We start from the raw sequence: 25,339 nt of genomic DNA on the forward strand, positions 1-25,339 counted from the left end.
ATTTTAATTTAAAGTTCTCAATAATATAAAGTTACCAAAAATAAGGAAACGGCGGAAAGCTTATTCTCGTATTTCTCAAGCTTTATCAGTTGCAGAAACGTTATTTCCGATTTTTTTTTTTTAATTCCCAGGTGAAACAACGAGACAAGGTGAGGCTCTTATTCAAAATGCAAACAAAAATATTTAAGGTTTCAATTTTCAGCGATACAGAAAGTCATTAAGGTTTTGCAGAGGTCAAAACGTCTGGCAAAAAATTAAGGACAAAAATTTCAAACCCTAATTGATTCCATGCAAACTATACCCAGAAATGGTCTATTTTCACAGGTGATTTTTAGGGTTTGTCATTTTTTTAGCCGAGCAGATATTTCGCAATTTTTAAACACGATTTAAATACGATTTTGCAGAGTTCTACCTGCAATTAATCGGCTAAAGTCGTTGACTGATAGTCAACAATTTTTTGGCCCGACTTTGGGGTAAAAATCGGCATTTCTAACGATTCGCGATTATTCACGATTAATTGCGACTCAATGCCGACTTTTGCTTCTTTGGCTTAAACAATTAAAATAAGCCTGGTTACTCCCGCACGAAGTGGTGCGTGGGTAACTGCAGCCTAGGCTGCGATTACCCCCGCACCCCTTCATGCAGAAGGGGCCCGTGGAGGGGCACAACCCCTCACGGGCTATATAAGAGAAGCAGCGATAGAGAAGAAAGAAAGGAGGAGAGGGGAGCGAGGTGGAGAGAAGCTTCCGCTGCAAACAAAAGGTAAGAATGCTCGTATTAATGTTCATTATTATTAATTAATATGTAATGTTCATTATTAATTAATTAGTATTCAGTATTATTAATTAATAGGTAATGTTCATTAACATTAGTTAATGGGTAATGTGGAATGCTTGTAAATATGTGATGTTAATTATTGTCCAAGTGAATATATATATATTAATTGATGTATAATATTCAGTGGTCATTAAATATAGGTAAAGGATATAATCATGTTAATTATTGTATTCACAAGTTTACACATTAGGAAGGATTGTGTAATACAAAGGTATTTAATGAAACTTAATGCATATGTTAAAAATGGTAAAGTACATTGATATATATATATGTTAAAGAATACATTAGGAATCCATGTTAACACAAAGGGATAGGTTATGAACTGAAATTGATATGCATATGTATGGCTTGGTTGACTAAAACTCAACCAAGAAGAGAAGGATCTGGTCGATCCCCTTTGAGGACATGGATGATGGAGGCATCACCCAAGACAAGGAATAGACAAGGGTCTTCCTTGGCTGGCTTGGGTATAAGAGGTTACACCCAAGACAGGACTCGACGGATCTGGTCGATCCCCTCTGAGGACTTGGGTGATGGAGGCATCACTCAAGGCAAAGAATAGACAAGGGTCTTCCTTGGATGGCTTGGGTGTAAGAGGTTACACCCAAGACAGGATTCGAACTCATCTTCGATTTCCTGGAGGGCTTGGGACCAAGGGGTTCCAAGAAGGCGAGCCTCACGACCGCCTAAGGACATACTTTCGTATGGCATTGTATCCGTTTTATTAGATGAAAATTATGATTATGTTAATTAAGCAATAAAGTTAGATTGCAATTTAGAGTACTTATATATATATATATGTTTGTTGTGTTTTAACAATCTGTTTTGCAGGTTAATGATCTCTAACTAGTAGGACATTACAGAATTGCCCTTTCATCAACATAATCAACCTTGGTAAAACGAGGAATTCTGAACAATGCACACAATCTATGTTGAATAGCGGTCCCTCAGGAGATATTAAATTCAACACTAATGATGGCATAGGGATCCCCAACAAGGCTAACAATGAAAATCACACTTAAAACTAATATTTAATTCACAAGACTAAACAAGAGTATTGCCAAGCAAGCCTAAAACAAATTAACACTAAACAACCCATAAATTTCTTAGTTAAGTGTTGTAAACAAATGGTTTGAAAATTTAAATTACAATTAATCACCATATGCAATGATTAAAGCTCACAAAAGCTGAATATTCAATTTCATCCAAAATGCTACTATTCACAAGCAAATAACCAATACTGAAAATGTGACAATGGAAACCTACAATCAAGTCAAAATCTGAGCTACAAGAGCTAAGTGCACACATATATTATCGTTGATTCACAAGGCATCATAATCAAGCATAATTAGGGTTACTGGGAGAGACATCTTTGGATCTTTGGGGCACATCTTTGGCGTCGGAGACGTCTTCGGAGATTGTTGGGGTGCTCAATACTCTAACTTTGGAGTCTCCCAATGACTCCTAGTCTCTCATGCACTTTTTTCACGTCTCCCATACTAAACTAGGTCAAAATGTGTGTTAAAGACAAAAAATCAGCAAAAAATGTGGCTTAGGAAAAATAAGTCTCATACGCAATCTTCCAAACCTGGAAAATATCATTTGAACGAACGTGGGGCAGAAAAGAGAACGAAGTCTCCCAGACTCCCACGCCAAGAGAATACATATGCCATTAATGATATTTTGGATTGGAAAATGGAAATAATAAAAAATAATCTGCTAGTCATTTTGAACATTAGCCATAGTAATTAAGAGAGCAAAAATTGATAGTCCAAAGGACAAATAAATAATAACATAAGGTAGAGCACTATGAAGGAAATATCAGACACAAATCCAATGGGTAGATTGTATAGTTGCGTAAATAATCGATTAGTACAATTATTTATAGTTGCATCTCATAAGAAGGGTAAGGATTTTTCATTTTTCTCAATTCACAAGCTTAGAGATAATTACATAAAATATGAAAAAAGTGACTGGGGTTCATAAGCAAAAGATATAGAAGCATTAGTCAAGTTTATGTACTAGTTGAGCTAAATGATTGAAGGATAGAGGTATGATTCTAAAGGCCGTAAGAATCTATCATTAGCATCTCCAATTCACTCAAATCTCCAAAAGTAAATCAAGTTTTAACAGTCTAAAAGCATCTTTCATTAGCAAACTCCATTATGACTTCCAAACTCAAAAAATAATTTTGCTAGGGGATAGTTGTTCTACAACTAATGAGAAAACTTAAAGATACTTTCATTTTTGTACGCATAGAAGTTAGAACTGATAAAATTCTAGATTTAGCTAAAAGCCTTGTAAAAATAAATTATAATATGCAAGAATTATCTTTAATTTGCAAACAATTAGTGCAAAAATTATAATATGCTAGCATGAGTATTGAGAATGGGGTTAGCGGAACTGTTGCTAATATATTTTAAATTTTTATTTTTTCATGTAGAATGTTTTGTCGAGGAAGACAAGCCTTGTACACCTTGTGGAAGTATGTTCTGCTAATATATTTAAATTTTTATTTTTTCATGTAGAATGTCTTGTCGAGGAAGACAAGCCTTGTACACCTTGTGGAAGTATGTTGATCATGTTCTATGGGAAAAAGGTACAGGTGGAACAGCCACGATCAAATGTAAGCTTTATCCAATGGAATTGCAAGGTACTTAACACGAGGGTGAAGGCTCATTTCCTTCACATACTTGGAAAAGGTGTTGGCTTTTCCAAATGAATCAGAGCAATATGAGGCTTTGAGGGATCAAGAAAGGGCTGATGGGAAGGTCTATAATATGAGCACCTCTCATGTTTCAACAACGGAGGCAACTACTGCAACTCCTAATTAGAATAGAGAGATAGAGGCAAATGTGTCTTCTAGAGATATAGCAACAAAATAGTCTCACAAGAGACCACATACTAGCAGCTCAAACCCCATTGGAAGGCTATTTGATTTGCAAGGTCAAGAAGCAATTGATGCAGCATTTGCACTCTTCTTTTATGCAAATGGAATGCCATCCAATGCTGCTTGCTCACCTTTCTATGGAGAGATGGTCCAAGCTATCAATAATGGACCATCTGGGTATAAACCACTTGGGTCTGAAAAGCTTGGCACAAAACTAATTGATAGAGAAATTTTTTTATTCAAGCAACAAACTGCACCAATGAAAAGAGTGTGGGCTACAAAAAGATGTAATATTGTGATGGATGGGTGGATAGATGTTAGAAATCGTCCACTATTTAATGTCATGGTAACATGCAACAAAGGGCCTTATTTTTTGAAGGCAATAGATTTTACAAGGAAAGAAAAAAATGCAGATTTTCTTCATAACCAGCTATGTGACAACATTGAGTAGGTGGGAGCATCACATGTAGTCCAAGTTGTTACGATGTTGGCCTTGTTTGTAAAGCAACAGGTATGATGGTGCAAAAATTAGTACAAGCATATATTTTGGACACCATATTGTGTGCTTCCATTGAATAATGCACTCAAAGATATTAGCAAGTTCTAGTGGATTTCATATCTCATAGAAAAGGGTAGGAAAGTATAAATGTTTATATGTAACCTTCACCACACACAAGCCGTTTATCGAAAATTTGCCAAGGTGGAACTTCTCAAACCTATTGATACACGGTTTGCTTCTTACTTTATTTTTTTTGACCGCCTATGTGAAGTCAAAGTAGCTTTGTGTTCCATAGTTGTTAGTGATGCATGGGGAACTTGGAGATAATCTACATTAGATACTGCAGTTGAGGTGAGAGGTTTGGTTCTTGATGACCGTTTTTGGGCTGATGTGAGATTTGTTGTGCACTTTATTAGGCCCATATGTGAGGTGATTAAATTTGTAGACTCATACAAGCCATGTTTGCGAAAAGTTTATGAAGAATTAGATTGCATGTGTGAAAGAGTCAAGAAAATAATAGATGCAAAATATCTTTCTCTATATCCTTTGATAGAAGAAAAGTTACGTGGAAGATGGAACACACTTAATACACCCCTTCATTGTGCTGCCTATGCCTTAAATCCTAAATGGTATAATACACAAGAGACGAATAGGAGGGCTCCACATGAGGATAGAGAGGTAATGAAGGGATTTTGGGCTGCAATAAAAAATATTAATGATTGAGGTGAGGATGCCTCAATTATAAGGAGTCAATGAAATAAGTTTCCATGTGGCTAAGGCTATTTTGCTTTAGTTGAAGCTTTATATGGTATGCGAGCAAAGAAGGACCCTTAGAGTGGTGGTGGAACCATGGAGGTGAATTCCCTAAATTGCAATCACTTGCAATCAGATTGCTCTCACAAGTAGCTAGCTCTTCATCTTGTGAGGGAAATTGGAGTCCTTACGGTTTTATTCATTCACTGAAGAGGATTTGATCAGGGTCAAAGAAAGCAGAGAACTTCGTCTTCTCTCTCGTATTGATCTTGGATACATGGAGGCTCCTTCAGCAAAATGGAACCAAATTGCACTTGATGGAGAAGTTGCAGCCATGGTGGATGAAGCGGTTGACCCAAATGGCCTTAATGAATTGCCCCCAATTCTAATACCATTTGAGGAACCCGAGTTAGAGAGTGGCGAGTATTCAAAGAGCATCCTAGTTGAGGGCTTTGATATTATGGATGATCAAAACATAGAAGAGTAGACGTTAGATTTCTAATTTTTTGTTTTTTTGTTTGTGTATCAGCATCAAACTATCAACATTTTTGGATTTCAATATGTAATGATAATCTAATATGAAATATGTAGTGTGAGTTTTGAACTTTGACTCTTTGGCACAATGACATTTGACATTTGTGTATTTAAATTGTAAGTTTTAAGTTAGGAAATTATTAAATTATATTTTAAAAAAATGGCATATCCAAGTACCCCCGTCTCTTGGTAATCTTGAGCATAATATATTCATTAAGTCACATTTCAATTATGAATGAAATCTAGGTTTGAACACATCTAGTTAGGACTTGCATTACAAGAGGTTTGCAACATAAACATGATTGTAAAGTCAATACGCTATCCATTTAACATATTTACAAGATGATATAAACCAGTTCAAATTTATGCTTAGTGTTTTTAGTGAGATATTTGCATCCCTAAACATGGATGGGTTATAAATTTATAATCAATTATAAAATTGTGCGGTTACAACTTAATTCAAAATTACAATTATCGCAATATACATCGAGTTACAATTCATCAAATTACAACAAAAGAAAGTGAAATGAGGTCCAAGCTTGATCTTTAAAATGTGTTGCCATGATCTAGGCATGCAAACCAAGAGTGATCAACACCACCCAACCATGTGGGCCTTGAGGTGCTCTCCTCTAGATTAGGAGATTGATGAAATGGTTATCACAGACTGACACAACACACAAGATTGACCTCAAACACACTTAACAAGCAATGCGGTTTCTCATCATGTAATTGGAGATAATCAATCCAGCTGATCTAGAGAAAGGTAGCAAAGAGTTGAAGTGCTTTTCCCCTTGGTTCTCCAAGGCCAAGATAGAAAGTTAAGTAGGTCAAGTATGTCTTGTAGTGAGCTGTAAGATCCTGTTGACGTGTATTTTGTACACAGCCTAACACAGAATAAAATACCTAAGGGTATCTTATCCTCTCTTGAGAAAAAGTCTCTAACTGCTGAAGATTCGCATAAAGGATCAGTTAGGATGACTCCAAGGTTCCTTTTAGTAGGGTCTCTACATGTGGATAAGCTCGCCGTGGTGTGATGTGATTTGCTGGGATCACAAGCTCTGACTAACTTGGAATTGAAAAATGGAAAAAAGGATAAGGGCGAAGAGAAGATCTAATCCTAATACTAAGAATGTAGGAGTAATGATTTAATTTTTTGATGAAACTCTAACTAGATCTTGCTTTGACATCAATGGAACATCTACACAAGGCTAGTGCGATCTTCTAGGGAAGCTTTATGATGTTCAAATCATCACCACAGGCATAGACACCATCAAGTTGATGCATATCAATGAAGAAGTGACAAATTGAAATTGAGCTTAGGCTGAATGATTCCAGTTGACTACGCAAGGCAAGTCTGCAATCAACAAACTGCTAGTAGTATGGATGTACGAATTCCACCATTAATCAATCGCATTTCCTCCATTCATCTAATCATCTACCATCTAGGATTGAAGACTCAACAAGAAACCATGCAAATTGCAAGAAACGACACACTTCACCATTACTTCAATGAAAATGGAGTTTGTTTACAATCAATGGCAACAATTTCTTGCCTTGTCCTCCTATTCTACTCTAATTGCTATTCTATTTCTATCTTCTAACTATTCCAACTATCTCCTAACTCTCTAGCTATTGCTAATTAGCCTTTACAAAATGAAAATGCCTGGGCTTATATAGTGCCCACAATACAATTTGATGGCTTAGATCAATTCAAGATCAATGGCCAAGATTTTACAATGAAAACCCTAATTAGGGTTTGTTACAACCATTACATAACATTTAATGCTTGACCAATGATAAAATTGTATTGCTTGGACACATGTCCCTTCTAGAAAAATCGACCAATGGATGGCTGGGGTAGGTACATCGGAGTTTGTGCCACCTTCCATGAGTTAAATACATTGAATCTGGACATGCTGAGGTGGACCACACTGACTGGAGGAGTGATGACTGGGATGCCACCTCATCTGACACTTGTAGCTTGCTAGATATTCAATTTGATGTCGTTGAGAGGCTATCTTTAATTAATTCATCTGGAATTATTTGCTTCTTCAACGAGCCCTTGTTCTAACTCCTTGTGTCCTTGATGTGCAGGAAGATGATGTACCTCGCCTTGGAACGCTGGATTGAAAAAGGTCGCCCTTGTCCTTACTTGATCGTCCTGGCGAAGACCGTCCTGGCGAAGACCGTCCTGGATCCGGCTTGATTTTCCTTGAAGAGACCTCCATTTGATGCCTCTCTTGAGAGCCCAACTCTAAAATGCAAAACAAGGAATTTGCCTAGGCAAAATTAAAACTTGAAGCCTTTGACTTGATCTTGAAGGATAATGAACGTCCTCTTTATTAATTCGCCACCCTTGGGGATATCTTTGATGTGTTCTTCAATGTCCTTGGCAAGTTCGCCTAACTTGAGACTAAGCTCGCACTCCTTTGATGATGTCTGCGCCCTCCTCTTGAATGACAATTTCGCACCTCCTTTGTATTCTCTAAATCGCATGCTAATGAAGGATGTTAAATGATGATTTGAAATGAATAAACCACCTTCCCTTTATAGGCGCTTACCTTCATATTGATCTTAGGCCGACTTTGGTAAATAAGACAAATTTAAAATAAACTTAAAAGGCCGACCCTTGTAAAATGAAACAAATTTTAAATCAAGCGCCCCATTTGATTTTTTTATTAATTAATAATTAATTATTAAATGCCTTTATTATTTAAATTAATAAATTTCGATTTTTATAAAGGCAAAAATAATTAATAAATATCAAGCGCAAATTTTAAATGCCATTTTTAATTAAATTTGCAGTCCATCAATTTTAGCATTTAAAATAAATTTAAAGAAATGTGTTCGAGCGCCAAATTTTTGAAAATGAAATAATACGTACCTCATCGCCCTGGTCCCTGACTGAGGGACAGGAGCGATCCATCAATTTGGTCTTGATCCTTGCATTTTTGACGTCCAAAATCTTGATCCTTACGTTCAAATCGGCATTTTAGCTGGGTCCTTCAAGTTTGATTGACTCCAAATTTATCTTCAACGGTCTCGTAATGTCCTCTTTCATTCATCCATGCCTTGAAATTCATTGTAACTTGGCGAGAAATTTGTCTAAGACAAAAATCGCTCTGGTCCCTGCCTGAGGGACAGGAGCGAACTTGGGCATTTGGGTCCCTTGTTGACGTTTGATAATCTTCAATTTGTCTTCAATGGGTTCAATTCATCTCCTTTCTTACCTTCAAACATAAAACTTGCTTGATCTTTGCCCAGATCGTACCTTATGAAGAATTTCGCTCTGGTCCTTCAGTGAGGGACAGGAGCGAATTTGACCCTCTAGGCAAAAACTTCATCATTTCGTTGTTTTTGATCAAGTCTGGATGCTCTATCATGCTCATTTCGTCCTTCACCATGCCTTTGATGTCTCGATTCGTCCAAACAAGGTCAGGAATGGCTCAACTAAGCATTTTCGCTCTGGTCCCTTGGTGAGGGACACGAGCGATTCGCCTTGGTCCCTTGGAGAGGGACAGGAGCGCTTTTCGCTCTGGACCCTTGGAGAAGGACACGAGCGAAATTTGACTTTTCGCACTCTCTATCAGGATAATTTTTATGGAATATAACATTTAAGTATAAGTCTTATACTTTAAGTTATATTCCATATATACTTTCAGGATGTTTGAGAGTGGTTTCAGACCTCCAGGAGTTATATTGCAAAATCTAGTTTTTTGAGGTTTTTTCAGTTTCCAGACTTAGTCAAATTCAGGATCAGGGCATTCCAGACTTAGCCAAATTTCAGGATCAGGACATCACTCAAGCCGGACTTGCTATCCTATGTGATCCCCTGGGCGACGTTCAAAATGCAAAGGCTAGCTAACAAAACCCTAAAAAACCAAGAAAACAAACCCTAAAAAGCAAAAAAAACATGGGTCCCCATTTGCAATGGGGCGATGTGTGAAAACGTCACAACAGATCCCTAATCTATTTTTCAAGATAATATGCATTCCTTTCCATAGGTATTTAGTCAAACAGTTTGTATGCAGTTCTTGAAAGGAAAGATTTTGTCTAATTCAGAATTTTTGCTTTCACTGTATGTTGTTGAAGGGTTTGTATGAAGTATGGAGTTAGTGCTTAAAAGCAACAATACTTTAATAAAAGGACAAACTACACTCAATATCATACAGTAGAGTTATCTGGAATGAATTACATCTCTGACCTTTATTGTAGAGATTTGCTAGTTCTTACAGTCTGGAATTATCCTGTATACAGAAGCAGCAGCAACTGATCATTCTTGCCACTCAAAAATGGGTTCTGGAACAATCGGTAGCTTTCTGGAAGTGAATGCAATGATCAACAATAGGTATATGATAGTGACAAGTTCAATTTCAGTTCCCACACCTCAGCTGTACCAAGCCGCCCTCCTCAAGTTGAAGATTACAATATGAAGTAATAAACAAGATCCTTAAAACCTCCTAATAAATCCCATTAATGCTCAACGACCTAGGAGAATGAGTCATGCCCCAAGGAAAAATGCCTTTGATGATATGCAAATGCTCTAGTCAAATAGCTGCTCCCTTCCATCTCAAGTAGAATGATTGCGCTTATAGAAGAGACCCATGTTGATGAAAAGGCTCACACACATCAATAGGAGAACCCATGCAAGGAAAACTGGAGCTCACGTAAAGAAAAGAGGGGGCACATTTGGCAATACATCAGTGTAATAGGAAAGCTACCATTAGAACACCTGAGCACCTATAATATTCAACCATTCTCCATAAATCATCATTCAGCATGAACAAGAACCAGCCCAAGTTGGCACTTTGTGGCTATCAATTTCTGAGATATGAACTGACAATTTTTGAGGTGCAAACTCTACATGGGATTGCCATGCACTGCCTGACAGGAATGAATCTAACTCCCATGTAAGCCAAATGCCTTCCAGATGTCACGCGATCAGTCTCAGAACATGATTATATTCACCCATCTGGTAATTATAGATGTCCTCGAAGGTTTCTGAACCAATACATTCTACTCAAGTCATGACACCTGTGCAATATGCTTAACTGCGGAAGCTTACAAAGTTGTCTCCAGAAAATCATGTTTATTTAGTTTGGCACTGAGTACTACACATTGCAATACCATTATTAATTTGACTTCCAAATCCTTTTTTTCTTTTCTATGTGTTGTTCTGACTGAAACAACCAACTCCTGTAATGCTATAGTCCTGTCTGCATCGAATAATATAAACTGCAATCTCCATATAAAATAGATCACAGGAATTCGAACACAACAACCAGCATTATTACTGAATGTTGTTATGGCAGAAAACCCCTATATTTTGATATTCTAAACAAGCACCAGGAAATCATATGAATAACAACATACCATCCATATTCTGCAATACTGAAATTGGTCTTCTATGAAGACCTCACTAATTTCTGTATAACGATCATTAATCCAACTGGGAAATCTGATTCATTTCTCCAAGATCACCTAGGACAAATCTCGTACTGTCTAATGTGGTGATTCCCAGGTTCCAGTCCCGAGAATAGGAATTTGACAAACTCTCAAATCAACACTGAAGAGAAATTAATAAATTATTAATCATTCCATGCCCTTCACCAATCCCGAAGACATTAATATAATATTAATTTTTGGTTCCTTCAGTTCTGGCATAGTTATAATTAGTGACTATTAATGTTTTGTCTAAAGTTACTAATATTAATTATTTAATATTACCTTTAATTTAGCTTTTAGGTAATAGTAATAACTAATTAATTTTAATTCCCTTTTTTGATATAGTTTATCTTTTGGAATTAAATAATATTTAATTTCTCAATTCTATCAAAAATGGGACATTACATAACCTCCCAATTAATGTATGCTTTTCATTATGTGGAACTTGTTAAGTAGTTGTGTTTGTGCTGAGTACTTTTTTAGTGCTTGCATGATCACTATCCCTTATTATGTAAAATCAAAATGCTTATTCAGAATTTACTTTCATTATTCATGATAGAGTTAAGGTGAATTAATCCAATCATAAACCTCATATTGGTATCTTCAATTCCTAAACAATCTAGGAGTCCATTACCGCTGATAATTCGAATTTATAAACACACACCCAATTACCACTGATACAATTTTACTACCCCACACTTAGTTGTTACTCTATAAAATAAAACATACAAGAAGATTCAAATCTCAAAATTGCACTTTTCATGTTTTCAAAAAGCCCAAGCAATAACCAGGGTTGCCATGCGTGAACCTTAAAATTTTTCTTCAAAATTAAAACTCAATTATTCACAACTTCAGAATTGTCCTTTTTATCTAAATCTACCCACCTTCACAATTATGCATTCACAACAACATAAAATGAAACCTATGAGACTAGCAATTGCAAAACACAATGAATTCTACTTCTTAAGTACAATCAAACATACACACACACAAAGCCATTTGTATCACCAAATTAAATGGGAGAATGGCCATAGAAATATCTTAATAGCAATCCCAATTTTTCTCATATGCATTAATAATGACCATACAAATATCTTAATAACAATCCCAATTTCGCCTCATATACATTAGTAAAAACATACTAATCTCTCCCTAGATCTGTAACAAAATCATAAGGAATACCTTTATATACACAATGAATTTCTTTTAGAGAGTTATAGATCTTTCCCACACCAAGAAGCAATCAACAAGCAATCAAATCTTCCTCCAAGCAAGCTTTCACCCAAAATACTAAGTACAAAACCTATTGTTTTAATACCAAACCTTTCTTTTCTTTCTAATTTTCCACAAATTAAAAGAAATAAAGGATAGAAGAGACGATAGATTGAAATGGACTCCCTTTTTGCTTATAAGATAAAACATAAAATGAAAACCATTTTTAATTTTTCACACTAAACTCACTATTATTTAGTATCTTTCTAAAAGAGACGTTTTCAGTTTCAGAATGCAATATTTCTAAACTCACTTTATCATGTCCAATATAATCAGTTTTGCTTTTATATAAACTAAAAACATTCCTAAGGTATATACATGTTATATACCAAAGAAACAAGACTCGGACTTGGCGAGGCCGACTCGACTTGGGACTCGAACTCGGCAAAAAAAACTCGGCTCAGACTCAGCTGTACTCAACAAAGTGAAAAACTCAAGAAATCTAGAGATTTTTAAAGGTTTAAACTTGTTTCACGCACCCTTTATTAAATACACCTTGAAGACACAATAACATCATCAAATAGAAGCTAGCTTGATTACATACACAAGTATACATCAATCACATAAGCATAAACACAAATTGTAGCTAAGGAAATAACAAACATAGATATATAAATATTGTCAAATGTATACAATATTACAAAACTCATGGAATAAAAAATCCGTGTCATCATATGATCAAATGTTCCATACAAATATCAAAAGTAAAAACAACTACAAGCCTATGGCTCAGAGGAGCCTGCATCCCCCCTAAGAAGGCATCTAAGGTAGGTCTTGGATGATTCGGCAGCCATAGCCTCTCCCCGTGACACCATGCCACTCTCACCAACATTAGGTATATGAATATCTGTGTCACTGTCTGCCTCTGGCTCTGCTGTCTTTGCTTGTGCTCTCTGCTCCTCCTCTGCCATGGCTATAGCCTCAGCCTCTATATCTGCCTGGTCGACCCAATCAATGTCGTCGTCACTAAAGATAGGTTCTGTCTCAGTGGTCCACTCGGCTTTAGGATCAACCTCCTCTAGAATGATAGGGGAGATGTCATTTTGTGCACTCCTTTTCTGTTTGAGGCGGAGTTTGTAGTGAACAAAGACAAGATCGTTCAACTTCTCCACAAATAATCTACTGTGCCTCTTGGAGTGTATGTGGTCACCGTCAAACATACTCCAATTGCGCTCACAACCAGATGCGCTGCATGGTTGGCTCAAAATGCGAATGGCCAACTTCTGAATATTTGGTGTTTTTGGGCCAAAAAAGTTCCATTAATTATTTGAATTTGAAATGAGAAAAATAAAAAAAATCAGTCTCACTCTCGACTCTCATTTAACAATATATAATAAAATTAAAATTATGCCTTAGAATGTATTTTTACCTGGCATCATAGTTGTCCTACTTTCTTTGCAGATGGGACGAGAGAAGTTCTCCCCTTGAGCATTAGAAAACAAATGTATCTCTTGCATAAGTTCAGTAGTAGTACAACTAGCAGGTGCTATCCGCTCTATGACTGAGTACAACCCACTAAGAACCTCCTCATTTGCCTTGAAAGTAGGGCTGAAATGGAATGCCATATTAAGATAATATGCTGTTGCATGGATGGGCCTGTGAAGCTGGTTATGCCATCTCTTATTAGTGGTATCCCAAATGGGACGATACCTACTCTAATCTCCTCCATACACGGATTTGATGGCCTCCTTGGTCCTATCCATGCCTTGATATATGTAGCCCATTGCAGGCTTTTCCCCATCCACAACTCGCAGGAGAACTACTAAGGGCTTAACAAACTACAAAATTACAAATATTGTGTAATTTATAAAAATGAGAAAATAAGAGAAAATGATGAATACATTATAAAATAGAAACTTAAATTGTAGAATTTATAAAAAATTTACCTTCACAATCTCAGCACAAGGGGTCCAAAAGCCTCCCTCATCAAAAATGCAATTTGCCATATCTATCTTTGCAGTGGTAGCAGCATAGGATGAGGAAGCCCACTCCTCACCAACAATCATACGACTCAAAGCCGCCTTACACCGAAGCATGGACTATAATGTAATGAAGTTAGTGGCAAATCTAGTGATTCCAAGACGAGCTAACTCCCTCTGCCCCGTGTATTGCCTCATAAGAGCTAACACCCATGAATGATTATATACAAATTTGCAAACATTTCTTGCCCTTTCTACATGTCTCTTAATCCATGGGAGTTTCCCAATATCCTCCAACATGAGGTCAATGCAATGGACGACACATGGAGTCCAAACTATAGATGGGTGCCTCTCCATCAAAAGTCTACCTGTAGCAACATAATTTGCTGCATTATCGATGACTGCCTGCACCACGTTCTCCTCACCCACGTCATGTATCACCTCCTCTATTTTCTCACATAGGAATGTGGCGTTTTTGCAGTGTGGAGAGGCATCAATGGACTTGATGAAAACAATGCCCCCTGAAATTAAAAATAAAGCAAGATCAATGATCATTCAATAAATCATTAAATAAAAATTCAAAAAAAATTAATGACTAAATGAAATTAAAGTTAATCAATCACTTGCGGAAGAAACAAGAATACTGAGAGTTCTACTTCTCCTATCTGTCCAACCATCAGTCATGATGGTGCGACCTGTCCTACTCCATATCTGGCGTTGATCCTCAAATTCACCCTTCACATCACGCACTAAATCTGACAAAATTTGTCTCCTTAAATCAGATTCAGAAGGGGCTTTGAACCCTGCCCTGCATATGGTAACGACATCAACCGTTTCCTGCCAATAAGGAGACCTGTCACAAATAAATTAAATGAGTTAATTATGTACTATGTACAACAAAAAATCAAACTATAAATATTAAAACAATCAAACAAAAAATATTCACCTGACTGCAAAGAATGGAACAGTGCGGTAGACCCAAAACCTGTCGACTGCCAATTTAGCGGCCTCATGGACCTCCTTGTTCCAACCCATGCTCTCAAGCGACGGTTGGGAGCCAAGAGTAGTGCGAGGCTCAAAGTAGGAATCCACCTAGATTTACGAATTCTAGGACCAATGCTAACACTCCCACTACCATTAGCAGTGCCAAGACTATCAGCACTAGCAGAAGCAGAGCCAGAAGCACTAGCATTGGGACGATATGGAGGCATGGAAGAAGGCCCTCCAACACAACCAATGGCTGCCAAATCCTCCTTTTGCTTCTTTGCCATTTCCTTCTTTCCTTCAAGTGCTTCAACTGCCACATAGCACTCATGTGTAGCCTCAACAGTTGCTAATGTGCATGGTTCGGCATCATGGCCACGTACGCCGGCAAGATGGTATTTTAATCTATATATGCCTCCATGGAATATTGTTTTGCAATATTTACACTTTGTCTATCCCCTTTTTTGCTCGGGAAAATCTTCATGATATTTCCAAGCGGGGTCCTTTCTAACTGGGGGTCTAGAAGTAGACATTGTATGATTGTAATGTGAAAATTGAGGCAAATAAAAAAGTCAAGGTTGCTGCAATAAGACATTATTATAAAAAAAAATGTACATTTTTTTCAAAAAACTAATGTAGGTACTAAGGTAGGGTTTGTAAATTTTTTTAAAAAGAAAAGTATGGTTTGATCAAAATTTCAAACCTTGCTTTTTTTTTTAAAGAAATTTACAAACCCTACCTACATTAGATTTTGGAAGAAAATGTAAAACTTCTAAATGAAATGAATAGAAAATGAAATTTTTGTTTACAAGAAACAAAAAAAAAACTCAAAAAATCCATCTTACCTCTTACAACAAGCTTGAAATGAGATGCAAACTCTTCCTTTCCAACTCTTGATGCACCAAATGAAAGTATAATGCACAGCCCCAATGTGATTTATGGATGAAATCTTGAGCTTCCTCCTTGCTGGTTTTCCTTCAATGAACCCTTGTTTCTCTTCACAACTCACCTTTCTCTTCCTATTTTGCCAAATGAATGAAATGAAGTTCACTTTTAGGTTCAAAGCATAATATAAACAAAAAAAAATCAATTCAAAACATATTAGAAGTTGTGTTTTTTTTAACTTAAAATTACATACCGCTGAACGAGTTTGGGAGTAGGGATTCGCCATACTCGGTCAAAATCTCCGAGTCGGAGTTTGGGTGATTTTGGGCCCCAGACTCGGCCGAGTCCGAGTTAGAGTCCAAGTCCCCTGGACTCTTGGAGGCTGACTCAACTCGGAAATCGCCCAAACTGGGCGATTTCTGGTAATTCCCATTATACTCAAATTTGTTTTGTATTGTTTCAAGTTTATCAACTAAAGACCTCATCTACTTACCCTTAATATGTTTCAAGATCTTGTTTACATTGCATTGTCTTGTTGCTTCATTTTTGCCCTTGTTGGATCATAGATTTGAGCACTTGGAGAAATGAATGTGCTTCAATGAAGAAATGTAAGGTTTCTGAATTGGATTTGGGAACAAAGGCCTACCTATATAGAAGAATAGTGACTCACCAAAGCAGAGAAGTTAATGTATTTAGGCAACACCTAAAATTTGAGGAATGTACCAATGCAAAGGTGTGTGAACTAGTCTTGAAAGTGCGGAAAACATATTACAGGTACATGTCGTACAACAAAACATAGAATTTTTGAAAATTCAAAATCTATTGTGTAAGTGCACCTTAAATGATTGGGACATGCCTCTACAAAATATTAGCAAAGATGCATGCAAGATAGGTAAGACATGCTAGCTAAAAGGAGGAAAAATGTTTAACAATGTTCGAGCATGCACTATAGTAAAGAATGAATATTTTCAAAATTTTGTTACAGCATTAGCATGCACTAAAGAGGAGTGGTGTGCTTCGAGAAAGATCAACATAAGCTTTTAACCTGATTAGATAGTGACACACACCAATATAAGTGAATTAGATTTTAGTTTGTGGGAGGTTGAATTCGCTGCATAGATGGGAGATCAGAAGTCACCAGTACAGGGAAGACTGTTCATTTTATCTTATACATTAATTAGGTGTGTACTGAAGTAGAAGTGCATACTTATACACAATGCTTTAATCTTTGGATTTTTTTTAATTTAGTTCATAGGTGTGTGCCTGAGCAAAGGGTTGAAAGTTTTGTTTGTACAAAAGATGCATGAGGTTGAAAATGGGGTGCTTGACATTATACCCATGCCTGTTCAAAAGCAAAGGCAGGGATTTCATTCATCTCATAACAGACTTTAAAAAAAAATCACAAAGAAAAATACCTTTGATCAGATATGCTGGCTAAAACATGTATACCTATTTGCAAAGACCTCCTTAAATGCATGCTTTTAAAGGAGAAAGTCATGCCTGTTAAGAGTGGTAACAATAGTTGTAGAACAAAAAAAAGGAACTCTTCCTGTTTGGCCAACACAGCTAATCTAGGTGCCTGCTTTGAAGGAATATGCCTTAAGAATAGTCTTTGAACAGCTATTTTTTATAGAAGATATCATTCAAATTTTAGAAAAAAAGGAAACTATTTAAGGACAAAGTCAGCACCACTTATCAATAGCAGAAATAGACTTTCAATTATTATTTAAAGTGTTTTGTTTTGTCATTTTTTTTGAACAGCATGGTTTTTGGAGCAAGGTTTTGGCAGCAGAAACATCATTCAAGAACAATATTTTTGCAGAATCCGATAGCAAAACAGCAGCATTCCATTCAGCAACAGCATGTACAATAGGTACAGAAGGATTATAATGGCAGAATTATGTTTTTGCACACTTTTATCACTATGAAAAGCAGCTGTAGGAGGTCATTTCTGAAGAAAAATCATCATAACATGCCAAAAAAGCATTTGTACTTCAAATTCTTCCAAATTCCCTCTTGAAATTTGCAGAATTCAAGCGAAACAAGGAAAACATTATCTTAATCAGCAGCATAAAGTGTCCAAGAGTTGAATTGATAATTCCACATTCACAAGGTGCAATATTCAGTTCCTACTTTGGATGCGCCCTTGGCCCTCGTCCATGAATATTCTCAAGTATGGGAAACTGACTTATGCCATGTTTGCCTAGAGGGATTTAACTTCGAAGAGAATATCAAAGAAGGAAGCAAAGTTGCAAAGAAATTGATGGATTGTGGTCTTGTTCAACTGGGATTGTTTCCAATTGCTGCACAATGCTGAGAATTTGTTCTAGCTCCTGTGAAGTATATGATCTTGAGAAGATAAATATGGTCTGTTGATGGTTGTGTTTTGTGCAGTCTCAAGTTAGATGACATAAAGCTAACCTTCTCCGTACCCCTGTATGAGGAATTACTTGAAGTGGATTTAGAGGAGTGCGAAAGGGCTTGAGAGGTTCATTTGATGACATGTCAAAAGCAAGTTGCACATGCTGGCAAAAGGAAAAGAAATCAGTTTTGCCCAAGAATGTTGGATGAGGAGAGTGTAGAGACATGTTTGAGATCATCATCACCCTTCAACTTAATCATAGGCCAAGAAGAAGCTTGCAGTTTCAAGTCATGGATGTTTTATCTCATAAGCACTATATGTCATGACAATGAACATTTTGAACAGACTTCTTTGATTAATGATTGCTTGCCTAAGCAGTTGATGAAATTTCAATAGGCTTGTGAGTTTCTGATGATAATCATACCTAGTATACTGTATATTTGATGACTCATCATGGCATGTTCACAAGATTGAACATTATTGGGTCACATCAACGCACTTGCATGTATAGGCATTTCCCACAGTTGGAGTATTTTGAGTCTCTGAAGTATTATATAAGAGTGGACAAGACTTTCCTTATGGACTTGGTGTGATGTAGAATCAAAGACATGCAATTTTTTTAGAAAGCGAGAGTTGTCATATCTGACTGGGTGGATTGGTATATTCAATTCCCATAAATTACCTACATTCATGTGTTTGGATTCATGTCCTACTCTTACATGATATCAAGGTACCCAAGTGACAATCATTTCATGTAGATTCTTTGCAAAATCTTCAAAATACACTCTCTTGAGAGGAAGGCATGAGCCTAGAATTGATTTCTTGATTCAATAGGGAATCTACAAGTGTAAAATGACAATGGATTTTAAGTTCAACATTGAGGAAATGGCCATATTTAACTTCAATTTCCTCCGAAAATGCACTAGCGACACAAAGGGCATCATGCAATCAAGGTAGGGGAACAAGTATATGCATATTCCACAGATTGAATACTTGGGCCAATTGTGCAAATGAGTTTGAGGTTCTTAGAAGGGATTTCAACGACTTGACAGTCCTTTAGTTTGCTGATTTTCTACTAGAGGATGTGGAGGGCATTTTAGATGATGAAGATGATGTCTTATCAGCATAGTTTTTAAAGAATAAGATAGAGCAACAATCCTTTCCCTTGGTTGATTGGTCAAAAAAAGAGATTTTCAATTCAGGATACGGCTAATATTGTTCTCGAGCGTAATAGGTTACTCATGAGCTAAAATATGACGAGAAAAATGCTGGCTCCAAAGGAAAGACACTAGTTGCAAAGCCACCACCCAAAACAACATTTCCTCCTTCGAAACTAGTGATAAAAATAAAAAGGAATGGAAATGATGTAAAGGGAAAGAAGAAGAAACTTGAAAGTTTTTGAAGAAAATTCAAAAGAAGAGGATTGTAATGGCCATGTGGATTCAACTCTATTCCAAGCGGAGCTTTACTTGAATTTGCAATCCAAAATAAAATCCTATATTAAGATCAATTAAAAATTAAAATGTGGCTGGTTAGAGAATTTTCTCCCAAGGATGTTGTATTCACACCAAGACAATCAGAGCCTAGGATGTTGTCTCCAATGCAAGATATTTCTGCACCCCAAGGTCTTCTAGAAATTGGTGAAGTAGAGGTTCAAGAGGAACTTACTACATGGGTACAAGAGGTTGTGGTGGGAAAGAGGAAAGTGCCTACATATCAAATTGATTTTTGACACTCTTGATAAAGTGGTTGGAGAACCAGTTGCAAAGAAACCCCAATGCCAAGTTAGGATGACGAAGATTCCAGAGGAAAATTCTATTGTTGAAATGGCTATTCCTCTTGAAGATAAGTCCATGCAAGTTGCAGAGCCTGCCAATTTTCAGATTGTTCAGAGCTATTTGGGGCTAGGTTCTTTGTATAGTGATATCAACATGCTGGAATTCATCATGGATAACATAAAGGAAAGAGTGATCAAAGACAAAGAATACAAGATAGCCTTAAAGGTTGAGGCTAAGCAACTTAGAGAACACATTTCTCATATTTTACAATTCACTTTGGAGCCTATTGTTTTCATACTCTAGATTCTAGACTTCCCCAAAGAGCAAATACAACTAAATTAGCTAGTTGTATATGGGAAGAATTTGGAAAAGTGGCTTGAAGACATTTGTGATTGAGTTATCAAAATGTTGGAAAAGTTATACCAATTTAAAACAAATGTGAAGGTGGTCATCCAAGGGATTAGAGACATTGAAAAATACATGATTGAGACATTTGCATCATATGAGAAGATCGTTGAAAAAATTAAACAGGCAGAGGTGCAAAAAATGATTGAAGGACAAGGTATTACACGGAAAGAGCAATAGTCATTACTCATGAGAATTTTAGATGAAGCTTCTTTTACTTTTATTGAACAGAATTTGTTTATTGATTTGTGTCACAAATTCCATGTGAATATAGTGATGGTGAAGGAGTCATCTGCAACTTAGATGAAATTCAAGGAGTTGTATGTTTTGAAATTCTCCATGTATTTCAGTTGCTTTTTTATTTGCTCCTTGTTTTCTTTTCTGTTTGGTGTTTTGCATTCTACAAGGTTTTTTTGTTCTCTAAAATTTTTCTTTTAAGGGTTACATCAAAAGTTTATCTTTATACATGTTCTTTGTGCTTTGTGTGAATCTTGATTGTTAACTTGAAGTCATTTTCAAGGGATAAATCCCTGCTTCAGAAAAGAATAATTATAATTTTCCCTTGTTTTAATTCTTTGATGCTTGTTATTTGTCTTTACTAAACATTTTATATTATCTGCATTCTATATTAAAATTCCACCTTGCTTATATTTCACACATTTTCAAATTTTTGGACATCCAAAAAGATGAAACAAAATTTACAGCATATTCAAATACCATACTTTTGCTTGGCTATAATGTTTTTTGATAAGGCGAAGGTCACCTTCGTTGAAGTGTTCTAAGGTTTATTTCTGGATTTAGTGCCTAACTGTAACTTTATTGTAAAATCTTTCTGTGGGATCTTTCTCTTGTACCTTTATATTCTCCTTGAATTTATCTTGAGTCCTAATATTCTAGGAAGTTGTTGGACCTCCTCTCATCATTCATCACCAAGAATCAAAGTTTCAGCTTCTTGGCTTTTAATTTGGTAGATTGCTTCTAGAGTCCAAACAACCCAAACATAATTCATTACCACGCTACTCAAGGCTGAATTGACTTGCATGAGTCACCTCAATATGATTGTGTGAAGCAAATCTTGTCTCAATAACCTGTACAATTGAAAAACAAAATTTATACTTGGAAGTTTCAAAATAAGGATTAGTTATTAAATTAAAAAAAAAAATTGAAAAAGTTTTAAAATTTAAAATAAATTTAGAGGACATACTTTAGCTCTATTCACACTAGCCTCTAGATATATCATGTTATTAATGATCTTTTTGGTCTCCTTTATATATTTGCTTAATCCACTCACTCTTGCCTAACTTGACGAGCATCAACTTGAGTGAATATCTACACAAGGCATCCAAAAAATGTGGTTGTATCCACTATGACCAACTGTCCCACTTCAAATTTTTAGCATTTTCTGTGATGACATGGACAATATCCTGCAAAACCATGGAATCAATCGCCTTGACAAGGATGTTGCCAATGAACTCTATGTTTTTGACTCTTAAAAAGTAACAGCCCAAAAGCTCCTATGCGAGACATTGCAATAATATCTATCAATGGTATGATTTTGCTATATTTCAATCCATCATAAATGATGGAAATCCATTTTTCTTTCCATGAATCTTGTAATAGGTTGTAAGTCCTTGCCTACATTTCCCTTCTCTATTGCCAATAGTGTGGTCCTAATTATTACATAAACTTTCGGGGCTTCCTTAATGGGCCTCATCATCTTTGAAATTGGTGATCTCTCAAATTGAAAGGAGATCTCATTAACATAAATGTGTTATTTCATGAACTCTCTTTGTTTTCTCACGTTTTTTTTCTTTGACTTTTTGAAATGGGCACATAAGAATGGTATGAATCTTGTGATATGTAAAAACAAGTTAATTCTAATTAACTTGTTTTTACATATCAACCTCAAATTAAATTTTTTCCTGGGTCAAATTTCTTGTGGCTCAAGATTTTTATATTCTTTATGTGCACCACTATTAGATAGCCAACAAAAGATGCTTTTTCTCTCCTGCTTTTCTGTTTATATTCCTGCCACTGTTCATGCACTTCTTTATGTACTTTGTAGACATTTGTGCTTCTGCAACTTAGCTTTATTTGTACTAGCTTCAGTGATTGGCCTACTTGGATCATTCCTCACCTGTACACATGCATGCACACACACTTGCACACCCTTATATATATACACACACACACACACACACATATGGACCTCTACACACACGTACACAATTATTTACAAATTATTAATATATATATACACACACACACACACACATATGAACCTCTACACACACGTACACAATTATTTACAAATTATTAAAATATTCATTAATCACACTTTGCTAATGGTTCAAATGTCATAGAAGAGGCCGGTATCATGACTGTTGAAAAAGGGTACTAAACATGGACAAGGGTACATGTGTAAAACACACACACACTCTCTACATGTACACAAAATAGATCAGAATCATAATTATTTTGTAAGTTTCAGAATGTTTCCATGTTAATACATAACCCCAGGATGTGGCAGCATTGAGAAACTTTAGTAATAGCCAAAACTGAAACATGTTAATTCTTGAGTCTAATGGTGAGATCTTTAAAATTAAGTGTGATTTTTCTATTTGGAATCCAATGTCACCATACTGCAATTGTTATCTCACTCTATCCAGATGAAAATAATGGGTGAAAAATATTGAAGCAGACGGCAAGGTAGTATTTATGGCAGGAGCATTATGGTTCCTACTTGTGGAGATTTGCTCTAGTTGCATCCTTTTGCTATATCATTCTTGTGGTTCTAGTTCCCTTAGAAAACAGTCTACGACTGCTTTGTGATTCCATTAGCCTTTCCACTATGCAGACTTTTATAATACAATGATTATGGGATGCATGCTGTGATTTAGGGTAAAGTTCTTATTCTGCCTTGAGGTTCGATTGTTATTTTTTCTCTTGCCATGTGCAATTCTGTTGTCTATGAGCTGTAGTGTGTAAATGTGTGGTATTTACATTATCTAACCTTTTTAAGGTCCACGCAAATCTTAGTTGATGTTTTATAGTAATCTTTTTGTTTTATATTTCAGAAATTTAGTGAAATGCATTTGAATGTAACTATACTCTTCTGTACTCTAACCATTAAAACCTTATTGAAGCATACGAGTTTGTTGTAGTTTCTGGGTACCATCAATATATCATTTTCTTCCCGTACATGTTACACATTAATTTTGATTCTAATATTTATCCTCGTGTATCTATGTTTCAGTTTGTTTTTAATTTATCAGGATTGGAACTGATAATTTGTTTCTATTGATGGCAGATTTTCTCATACTACAAGTCTTTGCCAATGCCGATGGTATCACATAAGTTTGGATGTGTAGACCCTATATCCGGCCAAGAGACAGAAGATGATAGTGGCCTATTTGTTTCAAGTGTGTGTTGGAGAGGAAAATCACAAATGCTAGTTGCTGCAAATTCAACTGGAAATATAAAGTTGTTGGAGATGGTGTAAGATCAAAAAATCATGCTTACCGTTTGAAACATGAGGACGGTGCCAAAATTATTTCTTTGCATTTCCTCAGGAAGTTGTGCTTGAGCATTTGGGCACTCATGGGCAGGAAAAGAAAGTATCTTGTCAAGATCTGGAAATTTTAAGGTATGCTAAACGTGGCACATTGACTAATGTGAGATCCAGTGAAGAGGTTCCCTGGCTTAGATGGAACTAATTTATGGTGGGGAGGGGGTTGGTTAGTGGTGGTGGGGGTGTTTGCATGCAAGTTTGTGAGCAAATCTTCGGGAGAGTAGTCTGAATCAGGAAAAGTTCTTCATACACTATCAATATGGGCTAACATTGCGGCTGACTGTAAAAATTGAGAAAGACCTTTCAGAATAATTTTTGTAATAGAAGAAATCAACTTGTGTAATAGTGACAAACAAGAGAAATTGCTTGAATCCCTGTACACTACTTGATGCTCCTTACATGCTTTCAGTTCAAATAGTAAAAACTTTAACTGGAAACCAGAAAACCCAGACAGTTAAGTCGATTGAAGGGTGAAGTTGCTGTCAAAAGAGGATATACAAAACTACCATACCATCATTAACATTGATGGGTTATATTGTTACTGATTCATCACTTGCATATAATTGTACAGATTATTGTTATTTCCATTGTCCAGCGTCAAATGCTATGAAACAATTACAGAAATTTAGTTAGTTCAAAGCGCATTAAATTCATTCGATTGAAAGCCCAAGGATGGAAATATGAGAGGAATAGACGTAATGAAGCCTCAAGGACTGGTTAAAAAGAAGAAATCAAGCATGGAAAAACCATGTGTATTTTTGTGTTTCATCTGCGTATTGGATAGAAGTCTATGGACAGTATTTATTTTTGTTTTTGCAACCACTCAAAACTCAAGTATGGAAAGTTCTTTAATCGACTGGGCTTCCTCATTTACTTGTTCTGAGCAATTTCTTTTTTTTTGGCAGGTTGAAATTTACACCTTAGCAGAGTGCATGGCTGCTTCCTAAAAACATTTGTGTGTGTTAAAAAATACTTCAAACGTTATAGACACTATGATTATCTATAAGCATCGTCTCTTTTTGTTCTTATACAGTGAGCATTTAGCCTCCCTGGCATTGGTGACAATAAATTTCTTCTTATGGCATAAAGGACGAGAAGAGAAAAATATCCACATCAATCTCTTTGTTAAGTTCTAGATGGAATTGTGGAGAGCAGCATTTTGAAATAAACTAGGTATAGGTATTATAGTAGGAAAATAGAAGATG

The 25,339-nt window shown here is 36.1% G+C and overlaps 1 protein-coding gene across 3 annotated transcripts in view; it reads left to right on the forward strand.

Moving 5' to 3' along the window:
- Nucleotides 1–25,003, forward strand: part of LOC131060161 (protein SPA1-RELATED 2) — a 120,311-nt gene extending 95,308 nt beyond the window's left edge. For 2 of the 3 annotated variants that reach the window (XM_057993289.2, XM_057993290.2), the window contains exon 8: nucleotides 23,874–25,003. In XM_057993289.2, the coding sequence (XP_057849272.1) occupies nucleotides 23,874–24,065 (192 nt within the window). In that variant the 3' untranslated portion in view covers nucleotides 24,066–25,003. The remainder of the gene's footprint in view (nucleotides 1–23,873) is intronic. The other variant, XR_009110292.2, reaches the window with a different exon arrangement.
- Nucleotides 25,004–25,339: the final 336 nt, after the last annotated feature.

The sequence above is a fragment of the Cryptomeria japonica genome, chromosome 7 (assembly GCF_030272615.1).
Source record: "Cryptomeria japonica chromosome 7, Sugi_1.0, whole genome shotgun sequence".
Lineage (NCBI taxonomy): Eukaryota > Viridiplantae > Streptophyta > Pinopsida > Cupressales > Cupressaceae > Cryptomeria > Cryptomeria japonica.